Genomic DNA, 22387 nt, shown 5'->3' with positions numbered 1-22387 from the left:
AATCTTAACCATTAGCAGAAGCTAACTAACCTGATCTCACTATATGGAAATAATTTCTAAATTAACTTACATTAAAATCAGCTGATATCATTAGATGTATTGATTTTATAAAATATAAAAATATAAAATTAATAATCAATATTGATGAATATTTAAATTAATTGATTTTTATTATTTTTTAAAATAAAATTATGGCGCTGATCGAATAAACCTAAATACCAAAAGTATTAACAACATTTTTAAGTCATTTGAAGGAAAAAAAAAAGTAAGAATTCTCAATATGAAATGTAAAAGCATGAGATATTATCCAATAAAAATAAAAATAAAATTATTATTATTATTATTATTATTTACACCTTGCTCAAAAGTCTCCATATGTGACACTTTCCTTGCACACTATTTTTAGTGGAATCAAACAAAGAAAGTTTCTTCATAGATAGAGCATGCCCTGCCCTGCGCAACAACGACACGCACAGATCGAGAAGTAGAATTAAACAAAGAAAAATATCATCTTTTTAGTTCATTTTGCTTTCCTTGAATGCCAGACGAATCTATACTGTATTGACTGCAAGGCTACTGCATCATCCGTGGAATCTTCCTTTCCAACAATCCCCACCCCAGAGGTAAGAGAAATATGGCAGCTTTTTTTGGTCCTTTAGGAGAACAAATGATGGCAAAACACCAATATCATTGATACCTAAAGCTAAGTGGCTATTCAGAATTGTCTGAAATCAAGACCCATCCCACATCTAGCTATAACATTTCCTCATAAACAATTGTCATCAACCTATGATCGAGCAGCCATGGCCAGGACCTTGGGGAGCAAAACTTCCATGGTCATCATTGTCGAATGTCACCACCTAGAACACCACCCCAGTCTGCAAAGTTGACAAAGTGAGGTAGGTTTATTGAAGAAACACTTGGTGACGATGACATCCTTCCACAGCAATTAAGAATCCATCAGACAAATCTTGTTTTTTGTATGATAGCAATGAGGCTACCCTAGACTAAGAATGAGGATGATGAGCTAATAGTAGGCAGTATATCATATGAGAAAACTGTCATCTTGGAGGATTTCAATTATTTAGTGTGTCCCACATGACAGCTGCAACCTGGTCATCTTTTTTCCTTCCTCCATTGCCATTGCTGCTCATACGCTCTCTCGTATTTCCACTCTGTGTTCAGCCGCTTTGGTTGTTAGTGCCCATCTTTGGTGTATTTACAGTGAGCGGTGCTTTGGACGCCCACAAAGAAATCAACATTGCACACTATGATCAGCACAAAACGTGCAAATCTGTCTCTTATAGTACTCTCCAGCTCAAGATCCCCTCAAATCTTCACTAATTTAATAGCTCACTGTGATTTCTTCTTTGTCTCTGTTATCAGCAGCAGACACTGCTCTCTGTTCTCCTGCCTTGCTTCAGTGGAGTCTTCCCTCATCATCTTCGTCCCGTGTGTCGTCCAAATGCCTCTCTTTTCTGCTCTTTATTGATTCCAATCCATCAGGCTCCTTTAATCTCGTCAAAAGAGCATCTTTTCCAACAATCCACTAGCTAGATTAACTTATCTTACATTGTTTCTCTTAAAGATCACATTTTTATTGCATCTCTAATTGTATTTATCCTCCTATCCTGCTGTCATTTGCTACTTGCTTCTTTCAGCAAAGGCCTCATTTTTATCGCCATCCCCTGCTTCGGAGGAGAAGCGAAGCGATGGCGGGCTACAGCTCGCCGTTCCTCAACGACGAGCTGTCGAAGCGCACCGTCATCTTCGGCCTCCACATGTGGGTCATTATCGGCATCGGCGTCGGCGCCGCCTTCGTGCTCCTCCTCTTCCTCATCTCCCTGTGGCTCGCCTCCAGGCGCAGCACCGCGCCGGCCGCCATCCCCAATATGTCCAAGGAAATCCAGGAGATCCACGTCGACCCGTCCCGGCTGCCGGACGCGAAGCTGCTGGGCCAGGCGCTCCAGAAACCGCCGCTCCCCGATACCGAGCCCCCGCGGGCGTCGGTGGAGCGGCAGGCCCTGCTTGTGCCGTCGGAGGAGGAGGGGCCAGCGGCGCAGCAGAGAATCCACATTGAGATCGGGAAGGACCACCGGATCACCTATCCGGAGCGCCCAGCTGTCGGCGTCGGCGGATCGTCCCACGCCAGCGGCGAGAGCCGGTCTGTGGAGCAGGTCTCCATCGCGGCCCCTGAGGTGTCGCACTTGGGTTGGGGGCACTGGTACACCCTCCGGGAGCTCGAGGTGGCAACCAACATGTTTGCCGACGAGAAAGTGATCGGAGAAGGCGGGTATGGGATCGTCTACCATGGTACTTTGGAGGACAACACTCAGGTTGCAGTGAAGAACTTACTCAACAACCGGTAGCAATCTGCAAAACGCCACCTTTTCTTTCTACTAATATCTTCTCCTTTCACTTTGCTAGTATCAAATTTTTGGCTTGGCCTGGATTCCCCATTACTCTGAAATGTTCATATGATTGTATGTGGGAATTAATCCTTGGTTGCTTTGATATGTTCATTGATATGATGTGCCATTGTGCACAGGGGCCAAGCTGAGAGGGAGTTCAAGGTGGAAGTCGAAGCAATCGGCCGTGTTCGCCACAAGAATTTAGTGAGGCTACTGGGTTATTGTGCAGAAGGTGCTCATAGGTATTACATATTTTTCTGCCCATATTCTTCTTAGTTCATCACAATGCAAGATACAACATTCATTTAGTTATTCAGCCAAATGTTTTGCCTCTTAGGATGCTTGTCTATGAGTACGTTGACAATGGGAACTTGGAACAATGGCTTCATGGGGATGTCAGACCAAGCAGCCCTCTCACATGGGAAATTCGCATGAACATTGTGCTTGGAATGGCAAAAGGGTACACTTTGAGGGCCAATATGATGCTAATTTAAGTGTTGTTTAATCATAGTTAAATTGTTTGGACTCCTCCGGGAGCATATCTTGAGACCAGATGTTCATGCAGGATAATGTACTTGCATGAGGGACTAGAACCAAAGGTAGTTCACCGGGACATTAAATCAAGCAACATTTTGCTTGATAAGCAGTGGAATCCTAAAGTTTCAGATTTTGGGCTGGCCAAGCTCCTGGGATCAGAGAGGAGCTATGTCACAACACGTGTCATGGGAACATTTGGGTTGGTTTTACATTCATTCGTGCAGGGTTCTAGCTAAAGGATGCCTTTCTATTGACTGAGTTGTCGATATTTTCTTTTCTTCAGATATGTAGCTCCTGAATATGCCAGTACTGGCATGTTGAATGAGAGGAGTGATGTTTATAGTTTTGGAATTCTTATAATGGAGATTATTTCTGGCCGAAGTCCAGTAGATTACAACAGGCCGCCGGGAGAGGTTAGTTTATCGATTTATCGAGCATGACTGGTATATGTGAACTAAACTCCAAGCAATTCAGGTAAACCTAGTTGAATGGATCAAAACAATGGTCACCAACCGGAACTCCGAAGGCGTGTTGGATCCCAAGTTGCCTGAGAAACCTTCTTCAAGGGCCCTGAAGAAAGCTTTGTTGGTAGCACTGCGATGTGTGGATCCTGATGCACAGAAGAGGCCAAAGATGGGGCATGTGATACACATGCTCGAAGTTGACGATTTTCCTTACAGAGATGTAAGTCGAATCCCGTATTTTCTGTCTGAATAGTCATAGAACTGTTGCTGACTGCAAAATCCTGAGATTTTTTTTTCCTTGTGCTCCATGGTTCACTTATCTTTGTTTCACATCTTATTGAGTCCTTTGCTTTCTCATATATCAAGTCTTAGCTCTCGTGAGATGAATCTATATCAAAGTATAATTGGCATATACCATTTGATTTGTTGTTTATGTCTATGATTAAACTGCTAGATCAACATTTGAAGTCCACTGTAACATAATTGTCAGACTAGTGAATCTCCTAACCAACCCTCGATCCTCTGAGAAATGTGACTTTTGGCCTATGGTTTCTGTATGTTCTTGCATGCCTCTTTGTTCTCGTCTTCCATATAGATGTGCTCTGTGCCTCGTGTAAAAGCACATCAAATCACATAACTTGTGTCAATGTATTTTTGTATTCTACTATATAAAAGTGATAGATACAAACATGCGAGAAAGGCACAATTAATATGTTTCTTGTCTCTCAAATCCCACATCATGTTCATCTATTACCATACCACAACTGAGATTCTTTAAAATGAGTATTATTTCTAAATTGAAAATATTTTTTTCTTTCAGGACCGACGAGCTGTGAGAACATACCGAGATAGTCCGCAGGAGAAAGCAAGATTGTTAGAGAGGCCTGCGGTCGAATCTGGTGATAGTAGCGGCTACGAGAGCAACTCAACTGTCAACAGGACCACTAGGTGGAGGAAGCAAGAAAATTAGCTTGTAATCTTAGGACATGTTATATTTAGATGTTTAAGCAGCACTCCAAAGTATGGATCCAGATAAGCTTTACTTATATAAGACAACAAGTTTCATATGGTTTCTCCATGCTGACTTTGCTAGTGTGCCATGTTCTTCTTTGTCTCTCTTTTCATGAACATCTTCTTGGTGTAGATGTGGCTTGGGTTGGATTGTGACTTACAAGGTTTGAGAATCCGTCTTTTCTCATCACTGATCTTCTGAATTTAATTCAGCTACTCCAACTGGACCTGTGCCAACTAGGAAGAAAATTTTCTTTCTTCTGAGTTTGTATATGTAAACATATAAATATACTCCAAATATCAATCCCATCAATAGTGTTCTAATAAACTCGAGTCGATTACGGCTAATCATGATTATCATTATATTAAGCATTAAAATGCTTTTAATTACTGTTCACCAATTATAGGACCCCTTATGTTTACCACTACTTTCAAAGAAGCAATACCAATTTAACATTATTCTGCTAATTATCATGGATACATGTGAATATTTATGATAAAGTTCACAATTTAACATTATTGTGACCCAAAAGCAAGCATCACTTCATCAGTTTCACTACAAACATTGTAGTGATGACAAAGATCAACATGCCATGGACAGAGCTTGCAGAGCACGAGCTTTGCTGCCATGGGAGGATCATGAAGCTACTGCTGGTGGTGGGAGCATGTTGGGGGGTGAAGGACAATGGCCAGATGCAATGGAGAAGGACATCAAAATCTGAATGGTAGATGCCATGAATCGTTTGATTGAGTGAAAGCATCCCTATCCAGGTAGATGAGAATGTGATGATCACATGGGGATTTATGAAAAGGGAGTCCCCATGGCGTCGGCTCGCTGCACCTTCAGAGAAGCTGCAGCTGGAAATGGGAGCATCGACCCTCTCACCTGCTTGTGATTTTGGTAAAGATGAGATTCAATCCAATCATAGAATACCAGCTGAGTTAGGCTGATATCTTCCATTTTCCCATCATCTTCCTCCTCTATCCGTTTGAGTCTAATTTTATTGGGACTTATGCTGGCACAATAATTCTTGTTAATTTCTAATCGACTATACTCCATTGTTAATTTACTGTTCCGAGACACAGCGAGCAATGGTGTCGGCAAGTGCTTTGCTGAGGACATGAAGTCCACTTGGTGTTACAGCACTGCCCCTTTGATGCAGTGGATGTCTCGACATAGGAGGACATGCACTTCTATTTACATTGACTTTTGGGGGGTCCAATTGCATGAAAAGATTTCTTCATGGCACGGTTAAAGGCCGGCAGTCTTCGAGATAAGAGACGATACATGATTAGATAATAATCTTTTGGACTTTTAAGTGAAGTATTATTAAAATAAAAATATATTATTTATTTTTATTTTTTATTTAATATTTAAAATATTAGTCTTTAAAAAAAACTATTCATTGGTTGAAAAATTAAATTTTGAGACTTTGTTCAATAAAATTACATATAAAATACTATTTCACACGGATGATTATGTACCGGATTTACTTAGCTTAACATGAGTATTTTAAAATTTTTATATGATAAATTTTATATCTAATATATTATTATATAGTGATTTTTTTTTACTTTCTTATCACAAAGATATGAGTTTCAAATATAATTTGGTAAAATCATACCTAAAATATCCTCTTATGGCATATATGAAATATCATCTTATGGCGTATATCACATAATAATGGACTAATTATAAATTATTTATGTAGATATATCTTTTTATCTTTAAACTTAAAAAAATTATATTGAAATTCTTATAGTTAAATTTTTTTAGAAGTTTATAGACTTAAAAAAATTATATTAAAATCTTTATAATTATGAAAGTGAAACATTTAATTTTATTTATCTTGATATCATCAATTTTATCAATAAAAGATATATATCGAGTAATAGATAGAAATATATTATTTTTACGTCATTCGTGATTTCGACAAAATCGATCTTCGCGTCATTCTCACCGATCATCATCATAACAGTCATCCACAATATCATCATTCATTATTATTATTGAAATTATCTTTTTATTCATCATTATATATTTTTATATAGAAATCGAAACGCTAAGATTTAACTATACAGATTTCAATATAAAATGTTAAAATAACTATTGATTACCTCACAGTATTACTTAATTGGGCCTCTTTCATTGTGGCTCAGCTAAGTAATGGCCATTTAGGCCTAATCCAGCCCATTGTGACCACTATAACGAAACCTGGCGTAGGGTTTTGCTCGTTTGGTCTCTGCGGCTCCTCGGCGCTGGGCTCTTCGTCCTCTCGCTTGCGTAGGCTTCCGTTCTTGCCCCAAGAAACCATGGTGAGAATCCTAATCTCCCTTCGTTTCTCGTCTCGATTTTCTTTCTTTCTTCACCTGGTTTGTACCTGTTTGTCTCTCCCAGATCATTCCGAAGAAGAATCGCCATGAGATCTGCAAGTACCTCTTCCAAGGTAACGTCTTTGGTGTAGGATTTGCATTCGCAGTTAAAAAAATTCCTTTTTTTTTATCTATTTGGATTTGTTGCTATTTCGTGGTCTTCTGATGATAGAGGGGGTGCTGTACGCGAAGAAGGACTATAACCTTGCAAAGCACCCGGATATCGATGTGCCGAACCTACAGGTGATCAAGCTGATGCAGAGCTTCAAGTCGAGGGAGTATGTGAGGGAGACATTTGCCTGGCAGCACTACTACTGGTACCTCACCAATGATGGCATCGAGTACCTCAGAACTTTCCTTAACCTACCCTCAGAGATTGTTCCTGCGACACTGAAGAAGTCCGCTAGGCCGCCGCCGACCCGCCCATTTGGCTCTGGTCCTCCTGGTGATCGTCCCAGGTACTATAATTGCTTATTCAATGTAGGTTTGTGTTTTCTTGTTCTCTGGTACTTTGTGTTGATTTTATGATTCTGCAGAGGACCTCCCCGGTTCGAAGGAGATAGACCAAGGTTTGGAGACAGGGATGGGTATCGTGGAGGCCCTCGTGCTGGCCCTCCGGGTGATTTTGGGGACAAGGGTGGAGCACCTCCTGAATTCCAGCCATCTTTTCGTGTAAAAATCGACATGCCCATGATTTCCTTGCATGTTGCGTCAAAATTTTCTTTGCAATCTAGAAGAGAACAATTTGTAATGTTCAGACTCAGCCGAGTGTTTATCCTTAATCAGAACTAACCTAACTGCTCTGAAATGTGAGTATAGGAATTAGGATTGGCGGTACAGAGTATTGCATTTAAAGTGTTAGATAGGAAAATTTTGATGTTTTTTTAGAAAAAGGTGTCAGATAGGACTAATAGGTCTAGAAGAGGTATCAAAGAATATGAAAAAATGTTACAAATGATTTGATAGCTTTTGTCTTGTCTAGTGTTGTTGCCATCGATATCTCTGAGTGACCGGAGAAGTTCCATGCATCCAGTGTTGGGCCCTTATGGCTTGTTGTTCTTGTAGATAGAGGAGAGATTGAAAGTTCTATAAAATTATCTCCATCAAATCTAAATTAGAAGTTGGGACCTACGGCTTGTTTTTTTTGTTGTAGACAGGAGAGGCACAATATTTAATTTTCAATTTTCATCTAGATTGTCTATACTTGATTATTGCTTTGCAGTCATTACTAGAATCAATGTTTTTATTAATTACCTTAGTCTGTAGCTATGCTCTATTCATGGGATTGTTCAGACTTTATCATCGATGAATAATTAATCTAAATATGAAGTTTTCACTGTTCTTCTGCACTGGATGATTTTATGGGCAGAATAATTGTAGGGAGGAAGAACCTTTTTATAGTCGAAACAAATGTGCCATAGAGTTCAAGGGAAATAACAAAAGTGCTTACCTGACAGTGATAAAATAACTATGAAATTCTTGAATACTCCTATGTCTATATTTCTGATAGCCAGATTTCATCCTGTTTAGTGTGTCTCAATATTTTCTTCTTGACATTTTCTGTCAATCATGTCTTTTTTCGCTTTATCTTTCATTTTAGCTAGATTGTAATATTTATTTCCATTTATTGTGTTGTTTTGACATCGTCTCATTGGTCAGATATTGCTTAGACATCATTCTATTGGCACTTTGTAAAGCTGATAATTTTTTTCATGCTTACTTCGTGTGCAAATGACAATGTCGAATATTTTTCGCTCACGGCAGTGTCATCTGGGAGGCTGTGTTGTCTGGGTTGATAAAACCTCATTTTTTATGGTGTATTGTCTAGATTTCTTTTTTGGCTTATATTTGATGAGTATCAGTATTTCACCTAGATAGTTCCATGGTACTAATAGATAGTTAAGTTGCCCTCCCTTTGTTGTTTTTCAAACTTCTATAAGAGACAGTCAAGTTGCCTTCTGTTTGTTTAAAGTCTATACATCTCCAAATGATGAGTTTTAGTATTTATCAACTATCTTTTGCATCACGACAAGCTTGAGCAAAATGAAATACTACCTGGGGAAGCTGCACATGTACTACTTGTAGGGATCATGAGTTGCTGAATGTTTTTATGATTTAATAAGTTACCTGAATAAGATAGAAGCTTGTGCCGATCACGACGAATGCCTTGATTCTCTATCATGACTTCCTGTTAACAAAATTGTGCAGGGTACTGGTGGCAGACCTGGGTTTGGCCGTGGAGGTGGCGGATATGGATCAGGTGCACCATCTGCATCATTCGAGTAGTTCTGTGGCTCCTCCTTTTTGTCTATCCCCACAAAATCAGCATTTGCATCGCCCAGTTCTCTCTCTTATGATTTGTGTTGCTTGAAGCGTAGGACAAGTTACATCTTTTAATTTGCGGTGGACTATGCCTTTTTATATTTTGAGATGCCAAAATTATCTACGGCTAAATTAACATTTGCACCCCAAAATTTTATGATTTTTTGGGGCCTTATTGTTGGACAAGTCACATTCCAAGTTTGTGGTGGACTAAGCCTCGTGAGATGCCAAAATTATCCAGTGTCATTCGACATGTGTACGTCATTTTCCTCTATGAGTGTATTGGTTTGCATGCATGCATGCTATGCTCGATACCTATGCACTGTGGATGCGGGGACAGCCCATGGGTTCGAGATTGTGCAACATGTATTCTAGCATTAGAAGCAGGATTTCAGGTATTAAAGGCTTCGAAGTTTAAACGTGGCATCAATTTATTTTGATGAACACAAAACTCAGCGTTTTTGTTTGGGGAAGGATTCTTAGGTTTCATAGAACTTGTCTATCACGTGAATTATATTATTATTATCGTTTTGCAGCAGATGTGTAGGGAAGAGTTGAAGGAACAGCTACGTTGGTAGCCGAGACATTTGGTCCCGCTGACTTTATAATATATGTTGTTTCTTTGAAGTACGAGGTATTTATTATCTAAGAATTGATTTTTAGGGCTTTAGGTTTGTCAAGAGCAACCAAATAAGGTGAAGGCCAACCTAGCAAATTATACCTTTTTGGACTTGGTTAGTTATTGTTTTTATGTTTTGAAAAGTTACATTAGCATTTTTATATTTATGAAATAAAAATATTTTATTTTATTTTATTTTTTCACATCATCATTTGAATACTATGTTTATTATGATGTGCGAAAAATGACATTAAAATAAGATTAAAAAGATAATTTTATTTTTTATTTTGGGAAGAACAGAAGCGTTGATCGTTAGAAGATGTTGACCGTAAGCCTGGCTGAGATCGTTAGAGGATGTTGATAGCAAGCTTGACTCAAGTCGAAGAGAAGCTTTTTCTGGAAGGATGTCGAAGTCCCAGGAGTGTACAAAGTTTGAGAAAGAAAATGTTTCGAAAGAAAATATTTTCATAGAAGTTAAAGAAATTAATATCGATGAGAATAGCTTACGAAATTATTCTTTCAACTTTATTTTAACATTATTTTTTGTATGTGATATGTATAAATATTTCACTACGAATCATAATCTAACTTTTAAAAATATAAAGATCAAAATGTTAAAAAGTAGTTAATTATGTGGGGATACATGAATTGAATGTTAATACTAAATTAATTTCTTGCGGGGGAGGGGCCACTACAATAGCTTACTAATTGGTCCCTTCGTGTGTCGTTCATGCATTAGTTCACGATCGAATCTTAAATTGAAACAGTGACGGAGAATCCAAACCACTATCTAAACAGTATTACATGTGAACATCAATGTGGGATGAAATATGGAGCCGTAGTCGAGTCAATAGATCAATTGGTTGCATATTTATATAAATATATTTTAAATATATAAAATTATTGAAAATGCCTGTAAATCTAATATATCATTAGAATCCAGAGGAAGAAAACATGTCCCTTCTTGATAGCTGATGTGATCTAACAACATTAAGCTTGAACTGGTCCTGTTCGAGTCAGGCCCACGCAATCATATCTCTCAATGAGGGCCCTTAGACACTAGAATAGTTTTGCAACTTAATACATATGCCTCAACTTTAAGAAATATCCTCCGACTGCTAGATGAGGTGGTCACATTTACAAATCATTGTTTTGAATACCTCAACTTAATATGTAGTTTTTTTTTGTCTTGTAATCATCTTTATAACATCGTTGTTTTATTACTATTTGATCTGTATGAGATTTAGATTTGATGATCCATCAATTTGATATCATTTCTCACATGAAAGTTTTGATGAAGGAGAAAAAAATTACTAAGAACAAGCAAGGAAAATAACATCTATTGCTTATAATTAAAGTATCAAATTATAAAGGCTAAATAATAAAATAAAATTTCAGTAATTTGGAGAGGAGTGTCCAAACTACAAGAGCTAAATGTTGGGTTAGTCACCAAAGTCTTAGGCACCTCTTATTCTTATAGATAGAAGGTGTTCAAGAGTTCCACTCCTTTTATAATTTGGTGAGTTCTAATGACTTTAGAACTTACTATGATCCTTTAGGACTAGTGTTACGACCCGAGTCTGATGAGTCAACTGGCCAATAATTCTATTTTGATCGTTGTAATCACGGACCAAAATGCTTAAGTGAAAGATAATATAGATGTTACACTCATCAGGCCCTTATAAGCTAATCAGACATATTGTCCACTTCCGATGTGAGACTAATAGGATGTTACAATTAGGATCGATTTCTCTTATAGTTGTCCTAAGTTGATCATATAATGTCCTAATTTGAGTCTTACTAAGATTGGGATTTGGGTTGATATGGTACTGAGTATGAACTAGCTTGATCTAGTCGAATTAGGCATTGAAGCTATGACTCGAGTTTGACTAAGTTGGGTGATCCTTTGGAACTTATTTAGGACTTCAATTAAGTGTCATTCTAATCATTCCTTATCACTCAAACATATTTTTGCTTAATAGGTGTGATGTCAACCAAAATCGATCTAAAACTAACACAAAAAAAAAAAAAAATCTATTGCTTTTGAATTGGCATTTAGTTCATAAACTGATATGATATGTGTGTCAATGCTTTATCATATTCAACCTAACTACACTCCATGTATTGAGTGGGAATATCTAATCCTCTCCATTGGTTGTTAGTACATAGAAATTGGTTGTCATGCATGGATGTATATGAATGGCTGGCTGTTCTTGGTCTGCACTTTAATCAGTGAGTTACAGCAGTGAACACCTGAGGGGAGCTCATGTGTTGCCAATAAACTAAGAAGTTACTAATACCTACGACTTCCAAAAGCGTACTCTCATCATACAGTACTATCTTCCATTGCCACCGATTTGATGCTGATATCAGTGCCCAGTTTATAGAGAGAGTTGATTCCCACGAGGGATTGTCGAGGATACAGATTCTGAAAGCAGTAATGTCCTATGCCAATCAACTTATGCAATTCTTGAAAGTCTTGAATTACTTATAATAACTTAATTTAACTTTCTATATCTTGGATCATTACTTTAAACTCAACGAGCTATTGAATCAGTTATCTCAGAGGGATCCGAATAAAAAATAATTGTTCATATAAATGAGATTTATGCTATGCTGACTGTAAATAAGAATAATGATCATAAATTTAGTCTTATGTATGAAATAAAGACAAATCGATATATTATATGATAGGACATATTTTGGTGTCGTCTACGTGGACCCAGATAAACAGACACGACGATGCAAATGTGGAACTTCAAGTACGATATGATGTGCAGCACACATGTGGCGAGTAGCTACTTGCCACCCCCTCTGTACAAACGACATCATGATGATACAGTCGTCCCAAAAAGCTCAGGGTGGCACTGCGCGATGTCGATCCGTGCAGATCGATCGTGCTGGCACAGAAGCTTAAGTCGATGGCCCGAGAAGCCAATTGCAGTTAATTGATCTCGAACAATGAACTCATCCTCATAGGTATAAAAGCTAACTCTCCTTAATCAAATAGGAGGTACTTTGAACACTCAACTCTCTCTCATTCCACCAAAAGCTAACTTAAGCTTTGGAGGGGTCGAGTCGAGAAGTCTCCCTCCCGACCTCGACCTGTGTATAGGAGCCCAGCGATGAAGAAGCAAACCACTCGTCAAGAGAGAAACCACGCTCAGGAGATGAGGCTCGAACTTGACTCAACCCGACACTCACCCTCACCACCCGAGCATTCATATGAGAAATCTTGTACATTAGGGATTGGACTGAGTCGTGCTAACATCTCGATCATGACGTAAAGGTTCACTAACATTATACTTAGAACAAGTTTTATCTTATCAAGTTAGTATGGGGTATCTCACACGGATCTCCTATCAAACTATTTCACAGTAATTGAAATGCAAGTGGATCAAGTGTGTTTGAGATGAACCAACTAGAACAAGGATGATGTATGAACCTTGTTTCGCAAGCATTCCCTTTGGTTTAGTCTACGGATACCAAGGTGGGGTGGTGATACAAGATGAACCATGTATGCAGCGGAAGGTGGAAGACAGCACGCAGCCACGTTCCGGTGATGATTGGAGCTCCTCACCAGGAAGTGGCCTCCACAGCCGCCATGTGCCGAAGGTCCCCAAGAGAGGTTTGCACTGCTCCCAACTACATTTCCCCCTTCGCTGCAGCCACGGAAGCTGCGCCATCGCAGTCTGTCTCAGTCCCACTCAGCACCGCCATGGGACTCACACTGAGCTGCCAGTTGTCGCCTACATGTCTCCCCGAGCGACGTACGTATGCTTGGTTAGGACTTCTATTTCTTGGATGAACATTCTTAGACGCCATGGATTCAGCTTCAGTTTACGAGTTAAATGCAGTGTGTCGGACTGCTGTCTCGAGTTTGTCTGCTAATTGTTAATGAGGAGGTACTCTTTCATTAGTATTCGATCATGTTAATGAGGAGAAGATGTTGATCCAGTGGTCCTTTCTTCTTTATGTTGGGAACCATATCGAAAAAGTGTAGTGATAAAAGGCCAAACATCAATAGAAAAATTAGAATAATCCAAAACATATAAAACTTTACTAAGAAAACTTAATTACAACCCCTCAATTAATACTTTACAGTGCACTACTGCTCCTCTTAATTTGATTTGGTGTCTCATAGGAGAGATCACATAGCTGTATGACACTTAAAACATATTAGGACTCATCATAAATTTATCTAAAATAAGTATTATCAATCAATCAAACTCTCATCTTGACTTCTTCTAAATAAATAGAACTTATATTAGCATCATCTTAACACTATCCCATAATACTAATATATTTAATTATAAGGTTATCCTTTCAAAATAAAAAAATTCTCTATCATAAAAGTATTTGTAGGTTAATATCTTATGTTGCAATGTAAGAATTTGTCATGCTTTTGAACATCTTTCATAGACCGAGTTCTTTGGATTTATAGGCTTATCAGAAAACTTACTGAATCTGCTGAGTATTGATTGGATCTATCAATACATCTTTTCTGAAAATATGAATTCATCATCTTTGATTTTTTTTTAATCAATTTTGTGTCTTACTTTTATTTTAAATTTATAAGTTCTTCAACTTCAATAAACTTGTATAGTTTTGAGTGAATCCTAAGACATCAAAGAACTGCTACTCCCAATGCTTATAGAACTTTCCTCACAAACATTAAGATTTGATACTGAAGTTGTAGAGCACATCTAAGAGGATTAAATTTGACTCAACACCAATATTAAATTTCAATTGAGCATTAATTCTAAGAGGATTCAAACACTAATTAATAATTACAATACACGACATTATTATCATCCAGTTCAATAATATGGCCATCTTCATCAATATAAGTAAGACTAATATAAACTTTTGAATTGAATTTAAAAATATCAGAAATCTTATTTCTCAGTCTAGTCATATCATAATCTATATCTCTATAAGTATTGAATCGTTTAAGTTTATCATCATACTTCACTTTGATCACAAAATCTCATTTGTTTGATGCATAATAAATAGATTGACATGCAAAAAATAAATTTTTAGATATATTATCTCCCTCTACAAAATTAGCTTGTTGATGCTGTCTTTTTAAATAACAAAATCTTCTAATATGATAATACTTTTTAATAATAATATTGAATATTTCTTTTATAATAACCTTGATTATTATCCTTTTTTTTGTTTCCAATCATAAGAAGGTTTATTGTTTGATCTGTCTCTTACACTATTAAATTTCTTTTCTTCCTCCTAGAAAATATTTAATTTACTTTACAAGACATGCTCAATATTAGTATTTCAAGATTTATTTACTCTGTACTCATGTGATTGTCAATAACCAAGTAATTCACTAACATGTAACTTAGATAAATATTTTGACCATATAATCATATCTAATCTGATATATTTTTTTTAATTTTTTAATAATTTTTTGATGAGAAATTAATTCATCATATGTTTTCATCTGATTTATTATCTCATAACTCTTGAAAAATAAGTTTACATTATTCCACTTTCATCCATAAATAAATTCTTAAAATATCTTCAAAAAAATTAAAGTTTAATTACCAATAACTTAAAGTTCCCCTAAAACTCTTGCTCCAACATCTCTCAAGCTTTCTTAAAATTTATTATAGTAAAAAATTTGAGGAAATATAAGCTCATCAACTACCTGTTGAAGAGAATAAAGAGCATGTTGATACTTTATTTGATCTTCATCTGTGATCTTGATTACATCATAACCTACTTCAATAATCTTCTATAAATCTTGCTATCTAAATCAAGTTTTTATCTTTGTACTCCATATCAAACAAAAAGGGTAGAGATAAAAAGTCAAACACCAATAGAAAAATCAAAATATACAAAGCTTCACTAAAAAAAACTTGATCATAACCCCTCAATCATTACATCTGTTGTTCCTCTTAATCTGATTTGTGCCTCATAGGGAGAGACTACACCCATGTTTATAGTCTAGATTCATGATAATTACACATATTAGGACTCATCATAAATTTATATAAAATAGATATCCTAAATCAATTAAACTCTTATCTACATATCTCCTAAGCAAATAAAACTTATATTAGCATTATCTTTAACACTTGATAGAGGTTGTGTGCCTACAAAGCCTTGCTGTCTTCCCTTGTCGTGTATGGTTTCATTTCCTCCACAAGCACCAACTTTCTACTTCTTAGCCGCTACCTGCAGCTGCTCCTCCTACCTTGATGGCCATGAATGATCATGGAGAAGAGAAGGCATACTGCGATTTCCACCCCATGGAGTCGGTGGTAGGGATATGTGCTCTTTGTTTGAAGGAGAGGCTTCTTGTGTTGGCCTCGGAGCAACGCCACCATCCCCTCCCCAGGAAGACAAACAGGTCCTTAAGAGTCCTGAGGAGGAAACGCATCATAAGGCTTCCTAAAGTCTTTGCTCTCGGCCCATTCCTTAATCTCCTCGAGCTGCGATATCAGGGAACTAAGGATGATTCTGATGATGAAGGATCCATTGCCAGCCACGAAGGTACTCCTCTCTACTGTTCTCCAGTTCATGTGAAGCTCATCAGTAGGTGATGATCGATCTTGCAAGAACTTATGATCACCCAAATTGATCATGGTTTCATGCCTTGTTAGATTCGTTCATAACAGTGAAGTTTGATGATGATGGGCATGCGTCATGGGACAGCGAGGGCGCCGACAACACAGAGGAGATCGATGAGAGCAGAGGAATGGAGGAGCAGATCGAGCACGACAACGCTCTCAAGTGGAAGAAGCGGATCGGGCAACTCCTTCGCGTGGCGCGGTGGAGAACGCCGGACGCCGATTTGCAGGGAGGAGCGCAGGGGAGGAGGGTTTGGATGAGGAGCCTGACGAGGAGGAGGTCCACCAACGCCCACTGATTCAGCGTGTGAAGAGTGGGAGCAGAGACTCTCTGTTTCCCTCTCGGCTTGTTGTGTTCTCCAGCTCGAGAGAGCGTGTCAGCGTGTGTGTGTGTGTGTGTGTGTGTGGATGTGAGTAATTGCGTTGGCTGTGTTTTCTTGAACGACCGCAATGCGTTCGACCAAACGAGAGTGCGTGAGGCCATGGCCACATAACGGTGAGCAAGGAGACGCCGTCCTCCTCTGTTTCTGCTCGTCCCACTCCATCACTTCATGCATGCATGTGTCCGGTCTCTGACACAGTGAGTCCAGGTACTACGTGGCCCGACTGCACAAAGTCTCTGCACCATCTTTTGGAAGATAAAGCTTGGACATCATGCAAGCAATCATGGATCTCATATATATATATATATACTCAATTTAATTATTTATTTTTTAAATAACTGTGATGATGAAATATTCATGTCGTGGATCATAAATAGTTTAAATACTCTGATATTTTTTATTATTTTTGTTGTTGTTTCACTTCAATCCTAAGCAAGTTTTTATAGCAGAGTTCACTGTTGATGATGTGATCAAAACTAATTTGTTTCAAAATACATAGTTTATTAGGTTCTCCACTGTTGCTGTCAAGAGTTATGGTATTGTTTCTTCAGTGTTACGATAAGGTTATTTGATTGCTTTAAAACTGACGATTTAGCTACTGCAATAATATTTGGTAACTAATAATAAGCCTATAGATTTAAGCATGCTAATAAAAATTAAAGATGTATTATATCTCTATTATTTCAAGTTGATTTGCTTCAGAGCAAATATATACTTCTTGGAAAAGGCAAGCTTGGGTACGTTGGTCCTGGCGACATGAGAGATCATATTAGAATCATGAAAATAATCTCTCTAATTTATATTTAAATATAATGCTGCCTACATTGACCGTATTAGATAAGAAGAAAAGAGATTGGCAAGGCGTTTGGATTTCCGGGATTCTAATAGATGATCTTTAAATGCTATGGGATGACACATTAATTAGCAATAGACAGATGAGCCAACCAAGATCACTCGATTGTCGTTGAGCTGTCAAGGACATTAATTTCTGGTCACATAAATTTCATGGCTGATGAATTCAGATATTTAGAGGAGGGATGTTCTCAAGCTCATATACCTCAATGGCTCGATTGGGATGAATCCCAGTGGCCACCCATGCATCGATTTTGATGCATCCACTCAAACATGCAAGTCTTTATAATGATAACGATTCATAAGGAAAATGGACAAATGAAATCTAATCAATATAAAAATGATGACATCCTAATTAAATATGATATTTAAAAGCACATTCTCTTATCAAGACACTTAAAACTTTCGCCAACCACATGGTTATAAGACAAATGCTAGAAAATAGTACTTCACCAAGTTTGATGATCGAGAGAAATATAGGTATGGTAGAAAATAACACATGAGATCTAATTTATGAGGTAATAATGCTTGAATAATGCATTTAGAACCTTTGATATTTGGAAGGGAAATTATCCTATTCTTCTCATATGTGTGATCATGATCCCAGATAGTTTAGGAAAGTTCGGTAGGAGCTAAATGTTAGCTTCATGTTGTCATGAATTCACCAAGTACTACTAGATCCTGGTTAGAGGAGAAAACAGAGTGCAACATGTATAGTTGGATCTCTTAACAACATAAAGTCATTCTTGCAAAATGAAAATAGCAAAAGCTTATCTAACCTGGGTGATAGCCAGAAGCATGACATGGCCAATCAAAATGGTTGACAATGGCGAATCCCATGAGCTTTTTGGCAGTTCTTGCACAAAGAGGAAGGCTGGATCCATAACTAATAGTGAATATTGAATCCATCTGTGTTAAACTTGAACCCACTGCCATTCTTGATAAAGGTCACAACTTTGCAGTCATATTAAAAGAATTTGTCAAACAGCCAGAAATAATAAAGAACATCAGCCACTTCACCATTATCAACACATTTCACAGCTTTCTCCAATGCTGGTGGCTGACATTGACAAAGCAATTAAGATTTTCATGCCTTCTGTCAAGTAATTATCAAAATTTAGCTAAGACTAAGATTAAATGAAAGCACAACGGAAGAACAGATACAATTTTATTAGACCCAGATTTATTGAATAATCATACAAATTCATGTGGTTCACAGTTGTTCCTGAAGGAGGACGACCCAGTTATTTCCAGCAAAATCCCTAGGTCATCTTAGTAGAACATAACACATTATTAAAAATAAGGACTTGACATCAAAACGTGTCAGACAAATAACAGTATGATCACAAAAATTTAAAACTAACATGAAGGATCACATGGAACATGGCACCAACCGGATCTTAGTCTGCCCGAGATTGACCAGCTCGAGAAGACAGAATGATACCAACAATGAGACCATACAGTGCAAGAGCTTCCGCGAAAATGAGAATAAGAATCATGCCCACAAAAAGCTTTGGCTGCTGAGCATTTGCCCTGCGGTAGACATATGCTCATAATGTCATATGGCACAAGATAAATCTAGTTTTACATAATATATAACCAAATTGATGTGCAACATTCGGAATGATTAGTTTCAAACTTGACGTTGTATCTATGCAGCCATAATTTGCCAGTGCCACTCGTACTGGACACAGGAGTTTCCCAACCTTTGTGACTATGAGCAAACAAGTGTGAGCATGTGTTTTTCTCACCTCTTCTCATCCTATCCCCACTCCTCATATCTACCACTTTCACTGCTCATCCTGGCTTTGACACAACTTGGACATGAAGATTCCCAAAAATATATAATTAACTCATGCTAGATCAGGTCTTACTTCTTATCTCCCATGATAGTTTGCATTTATTTGTTGATTTCTTGATTAATAAATAAGATATAAAGTGAACGTTAAAATATATTCTAAACCCATTAATAAATGCACATTATTTCCTATACTTGTCATGATATTTAACTATCAAAAACAGACATTCAAAACTGGAGCAGCTAACTGAAAATTAATTACTACATCAATTCGTTAATAGATGGACCCAAATTTAACATTTATTTGTGTCATCTTATTTCTAAGTAAACAATAAAATAACGTTTGGCCTGATATGCATCAGCTGGTTTTTTACCAAGGGTCAATACCAAACCATAGAGGCTGGTACCAATTGTTTCTATTTAATTTTTTCCGATGAAACCAGATGGTAAAAGTTGATAACCACTTAATATACCGACACTGCACTGATGCCACCAGTTGAAGCGAGATAAAAGTAAACAAAAAAAATAAATTTCTGGTCATTCTAAAAAAATAATACCTGCAACGCTTTTTGATGTAAAATATTACCAAGTCAAAATCTTGTGGATGCCCAAGCCTACTTACAGTTCATTTTGTCATGTTTGAGCTGATTTCACATGAAGATGGTAGATATTACTTGGCAGCATGTGTATAGAGGGATTCAAGTCTTAGAACTGTTAAATTGTGAATAGAAGGGTATGTATTAATTGAACAATAACTTAGGCAGTGGTTTTCAGAAGGTCCACAGCTCTGTATTTTGCATGATGACACAAAAGGAGAAACCAAAATAAACAGGAAATATCGGAGCATCACAGAGTATCTGCATGGTAAACAATAGTAGATACCCAAACTTTTGACTTAGAGGGTGCCAAAAAGTTGAACAAAGATACATGCACCACCTACACACAAATTTCAGAACAATTTGAATGGTATGCGTGTCATGACTCGGGCTTGATAAGCTAACTGGTCTATTAACTTCGTTTGGCCTAAACCACTAACCAAAATACTTAGACGAAAGTTGATAACGGTACACTCATCATACCCTTATAAGTCAATCTTAATCTTGTCCATCTTCGACGTAGGATTAATCAGGGGTGTTACAATCTCCCCTACTCAAGGGCTTAACGTCCTCGTCAAGACCCAGCATAATTCAAATCAAACCCTAGCATGGTGCATATGAAGTTTCACGCCATGACAAGTCCCACAGGTAGCTTTTTTCTACTCAAGCAATCTCACCATGCCCAAATACTAGGTTGGCTCTGATACGAAATGTCACGACCGGAGTATGATGGATTAATTGGTCTGTTAATTTCGTTTGACTTAAACCATTGGTCAAAATAATTAAGTTGAAGCTGATAGTAGTACACTCATTAGACTCTTATAAGTCAATCTTAATCTTGTCAACTTCTGATGTGAGACTGATCAAGGTGTTACAAACAAGTTTTATTCTTGATTGATATGAATTAATATGTTAGTCTTGTATTGCATCTATGATCACCATGTAGTAAAAATGAATAATTTATAGTTAAACATTTTTTTAATATAAAAGTTACCCTTATTACTCTGTTCTTTTTTCATTGATATCATATTCTTACATGATATGGACATTTTATTTGGTAAACAATACTTAATGATTCAACATATTATTATATGTTTTCCTTTGAACTCTCCTTATTCTCTATTGAGCATTTGTGCTGAAAAAAAGAACAAGGTACAATTATTGTTGGTGGCTAATGTGATATTTGGAGTGAGGGTTTAAGATGATTGAAGGCTATGATATATTTGGAAATTGGTCCTTGTTGTAGTATATACACGAAATGTTTCAAGAAATGTATAAAAAACATAGAAAGAACTATGGTTCACGTATGATATGATATTCTTGAGATCTGAACTAGGTCAGATCAAGGCGCAACAGATGGTCTAATAAATAAGAGACAAGGAGGACTGGGATCTGGTGCAGCATATGCAATGACAACCTCAAGTGGGTCATGAGATGTCTATGAGCCAAGTTGACCATCATGGTTAAAATTTCATGAAAATATTATGTAGCTCTTTTAGAAGAGCAGAAAAGAGTAAAAGAACGAGAGCATAGATTTATTTGCAGTTAAAATTAATAGTCCAACTAATGATGACAGTGTAACATCTTCATCTAATTTGGAAGACATTTAATGGAACAGCAAAACAAATCAATGCGAAGCCAAGCTAGCAGGATAAAGGAGCACTTTGATCCCTAAAAGCAAACCCCCAAACAATTCAGTTCCCAAATAGGAAATAAGTACCATCTACTTGATATCAGTCTATACAACCAATCCAAATATAAGAAGACCAAACCAAATCAGCAAAGCGTTACCTGACTCCAGCATCCCCAACGATCCCAATGGCCATCCCGGCAGAAAGGCCAGCGAGGCCACAAGCAAGCCCCGAGGAGAGGTGTGCATACCCATCGAAGAGGTAATACGACTTGGCCTTGGGATTAATGCCTGTGCTAATAATCACCGCGATGATCAAGCCGTAGATCCCGAGCACTCCCGCCATAACAACGGGCACGATGGACTTCATCACAAGCTCCGGCCGCATCACTCCCATCGACGCCACCCCGACTCCACTCTTCGCCGTCCCGTACGCCGCCCCCATGCCTCCATGCAACAAAACCCCCGAATCAGAGTCAAACCTTTCGGATCAAAGAACGGCAACAAAACAACATAAGCCCTAGAAAAGCATGGATCTTGAGAGATTACACGAGAATACGAGCGCAGCGGCGGCTCCGAGGAACCCGAAGAAGGGGGCAGTCTCATCGCCGCTGAATGTCGACATCGTCGCGCCGATTTGATTGTCCTAGACCTTCGGAAAGAAGATGATCGAGTGAGAGGATGCGGGAGTCGGCAACAAATTGTTCCCTTTTCGGGATCGGAAGAACTTTGGTAGATTCTTATCATATAATAATAGCCTTTGCTTTAGTATAATTTACATGATTTACCATCTGAAGG

The 22387-nt window shown here is 37.7% G+C and overlaps 4 protein-coding genes across 5 annotated transcripts; 3 read left to right on the top strand and 1 right to left on the bottom strand.

Annotated features, from left to right (window-relative positions):
• Positions 1-1591: 1591 nt before the first annotated feature.
• LOC135608058 (probable serine/threonine-protein kinase At1g01540) lies at positions 1592-4490 on the top strand. Its single transcript, XM_065100484.1, has 7 exons — positions 1592-2365; positions 2549-2653; positions 2749-2871; positions 2977-3147; positions 3232-3361; positions 3423-3632; positions 4233-4490. The coding sequence occupies exons 1-7, from the start codon at positions 1713-1715 to the stop codon at positions 4380-4382; spliced, it is 1542 nt and encodes a 513-aa protein (XP_064956556.1). The 5' UTR covers positions 1592-1712; the 3' UTR covers positions 4383-4490.
• Positions 4491-6652: 2162 nt separating this feature from the next.
• Positions 6653-9377, top strand: LOC135608057 (small ribosomal subunit protein eS10z-like). The gene is made up of 5 exons (XM_065100483.1): positions 6653-6739; positions 6822-6870; positions 6969-7254; positions 7333-7468; positions 9005-9377. Exons 1-5 carry the CDS (start codon positions 6737-6739, stop codon positions 9080-9082), a joined length of 552 nt encoding a protein of 183 aa, XP_064956555.1. The 5' UTR covers positions 6653-6736; the 3' UTR covers positions 9083-9377.
• A 6484-nt stretch (positions 9378-15861) lies between these two features.
• Positions 15862-16995, top strand: LOC103979110 (uncharacterized). Of its 2 annotated transcripts, none has more exons than XM_009395146.3 (2): positions 15862-16253; positions 16364-16995. In XM_009395146.3, exons 1-2 carry the CDS (start codon positions 15959-15961, stop codon positions 16627-16629), a joined length of 561 nt encoding a protein of 186 aa, XP_009393421.2. In that variant the 5' UTR covers positions 15862-15958; the 3' UTR covers positions 16630-16995. The 2 variants fall into 2 exon arrangements, with proteins under 2 accessions (XP_009393421.2, XP_064953674.1); XM_065097602.1 differs by having other exon boundaries at positions 15882-16253; positions 16379-16995.
• A 1721-nt stretch (positions 16996-18716) lies between these two features.
• LOC135608056 (V-type proton ATPase subunit c1-like) lies at positions 18717-22322 on the bottom strand. The gene is made up of 3 exons (XM_065100482.1): positions 22139-22322; positions 21751-22036; positions 18717-19098 (listed from the first exon to the last, which is right to left on the bottom strand). The coding sequence occupies exons 1-3, from the start codon at positions 22212-22214 to the stop codon at positions 18966-18968; spliced, it is 495 nt and encodes a 164-aa protein (XP_064956554.1). The 5' UTR covers positions 22215-22322; the 3' UTR covers positions 18717-18965.
• Positions 22323-22387: the final 65 nt, after the last annotated feature.

This window comes from Musa acuminata, chromosome BXJ2-3 (genome assembly GCF_036884655.1).
Source record: "Musa acuminata AAA Group cultivar baxijiao chromosome BXJ2-3, Cavendish_Baxijiao_AAA, whole genome shotgun sequence".
Lineage (NCBI taxonomy): Eukaryota > Viridiplantae > Streptophyta > Magnoliopsida > Zingiberales > Musaceae > Musa > Musa acuminata.
This window is presented reverse-complemented; position numbering and strand designations above follow the sequence as displayed.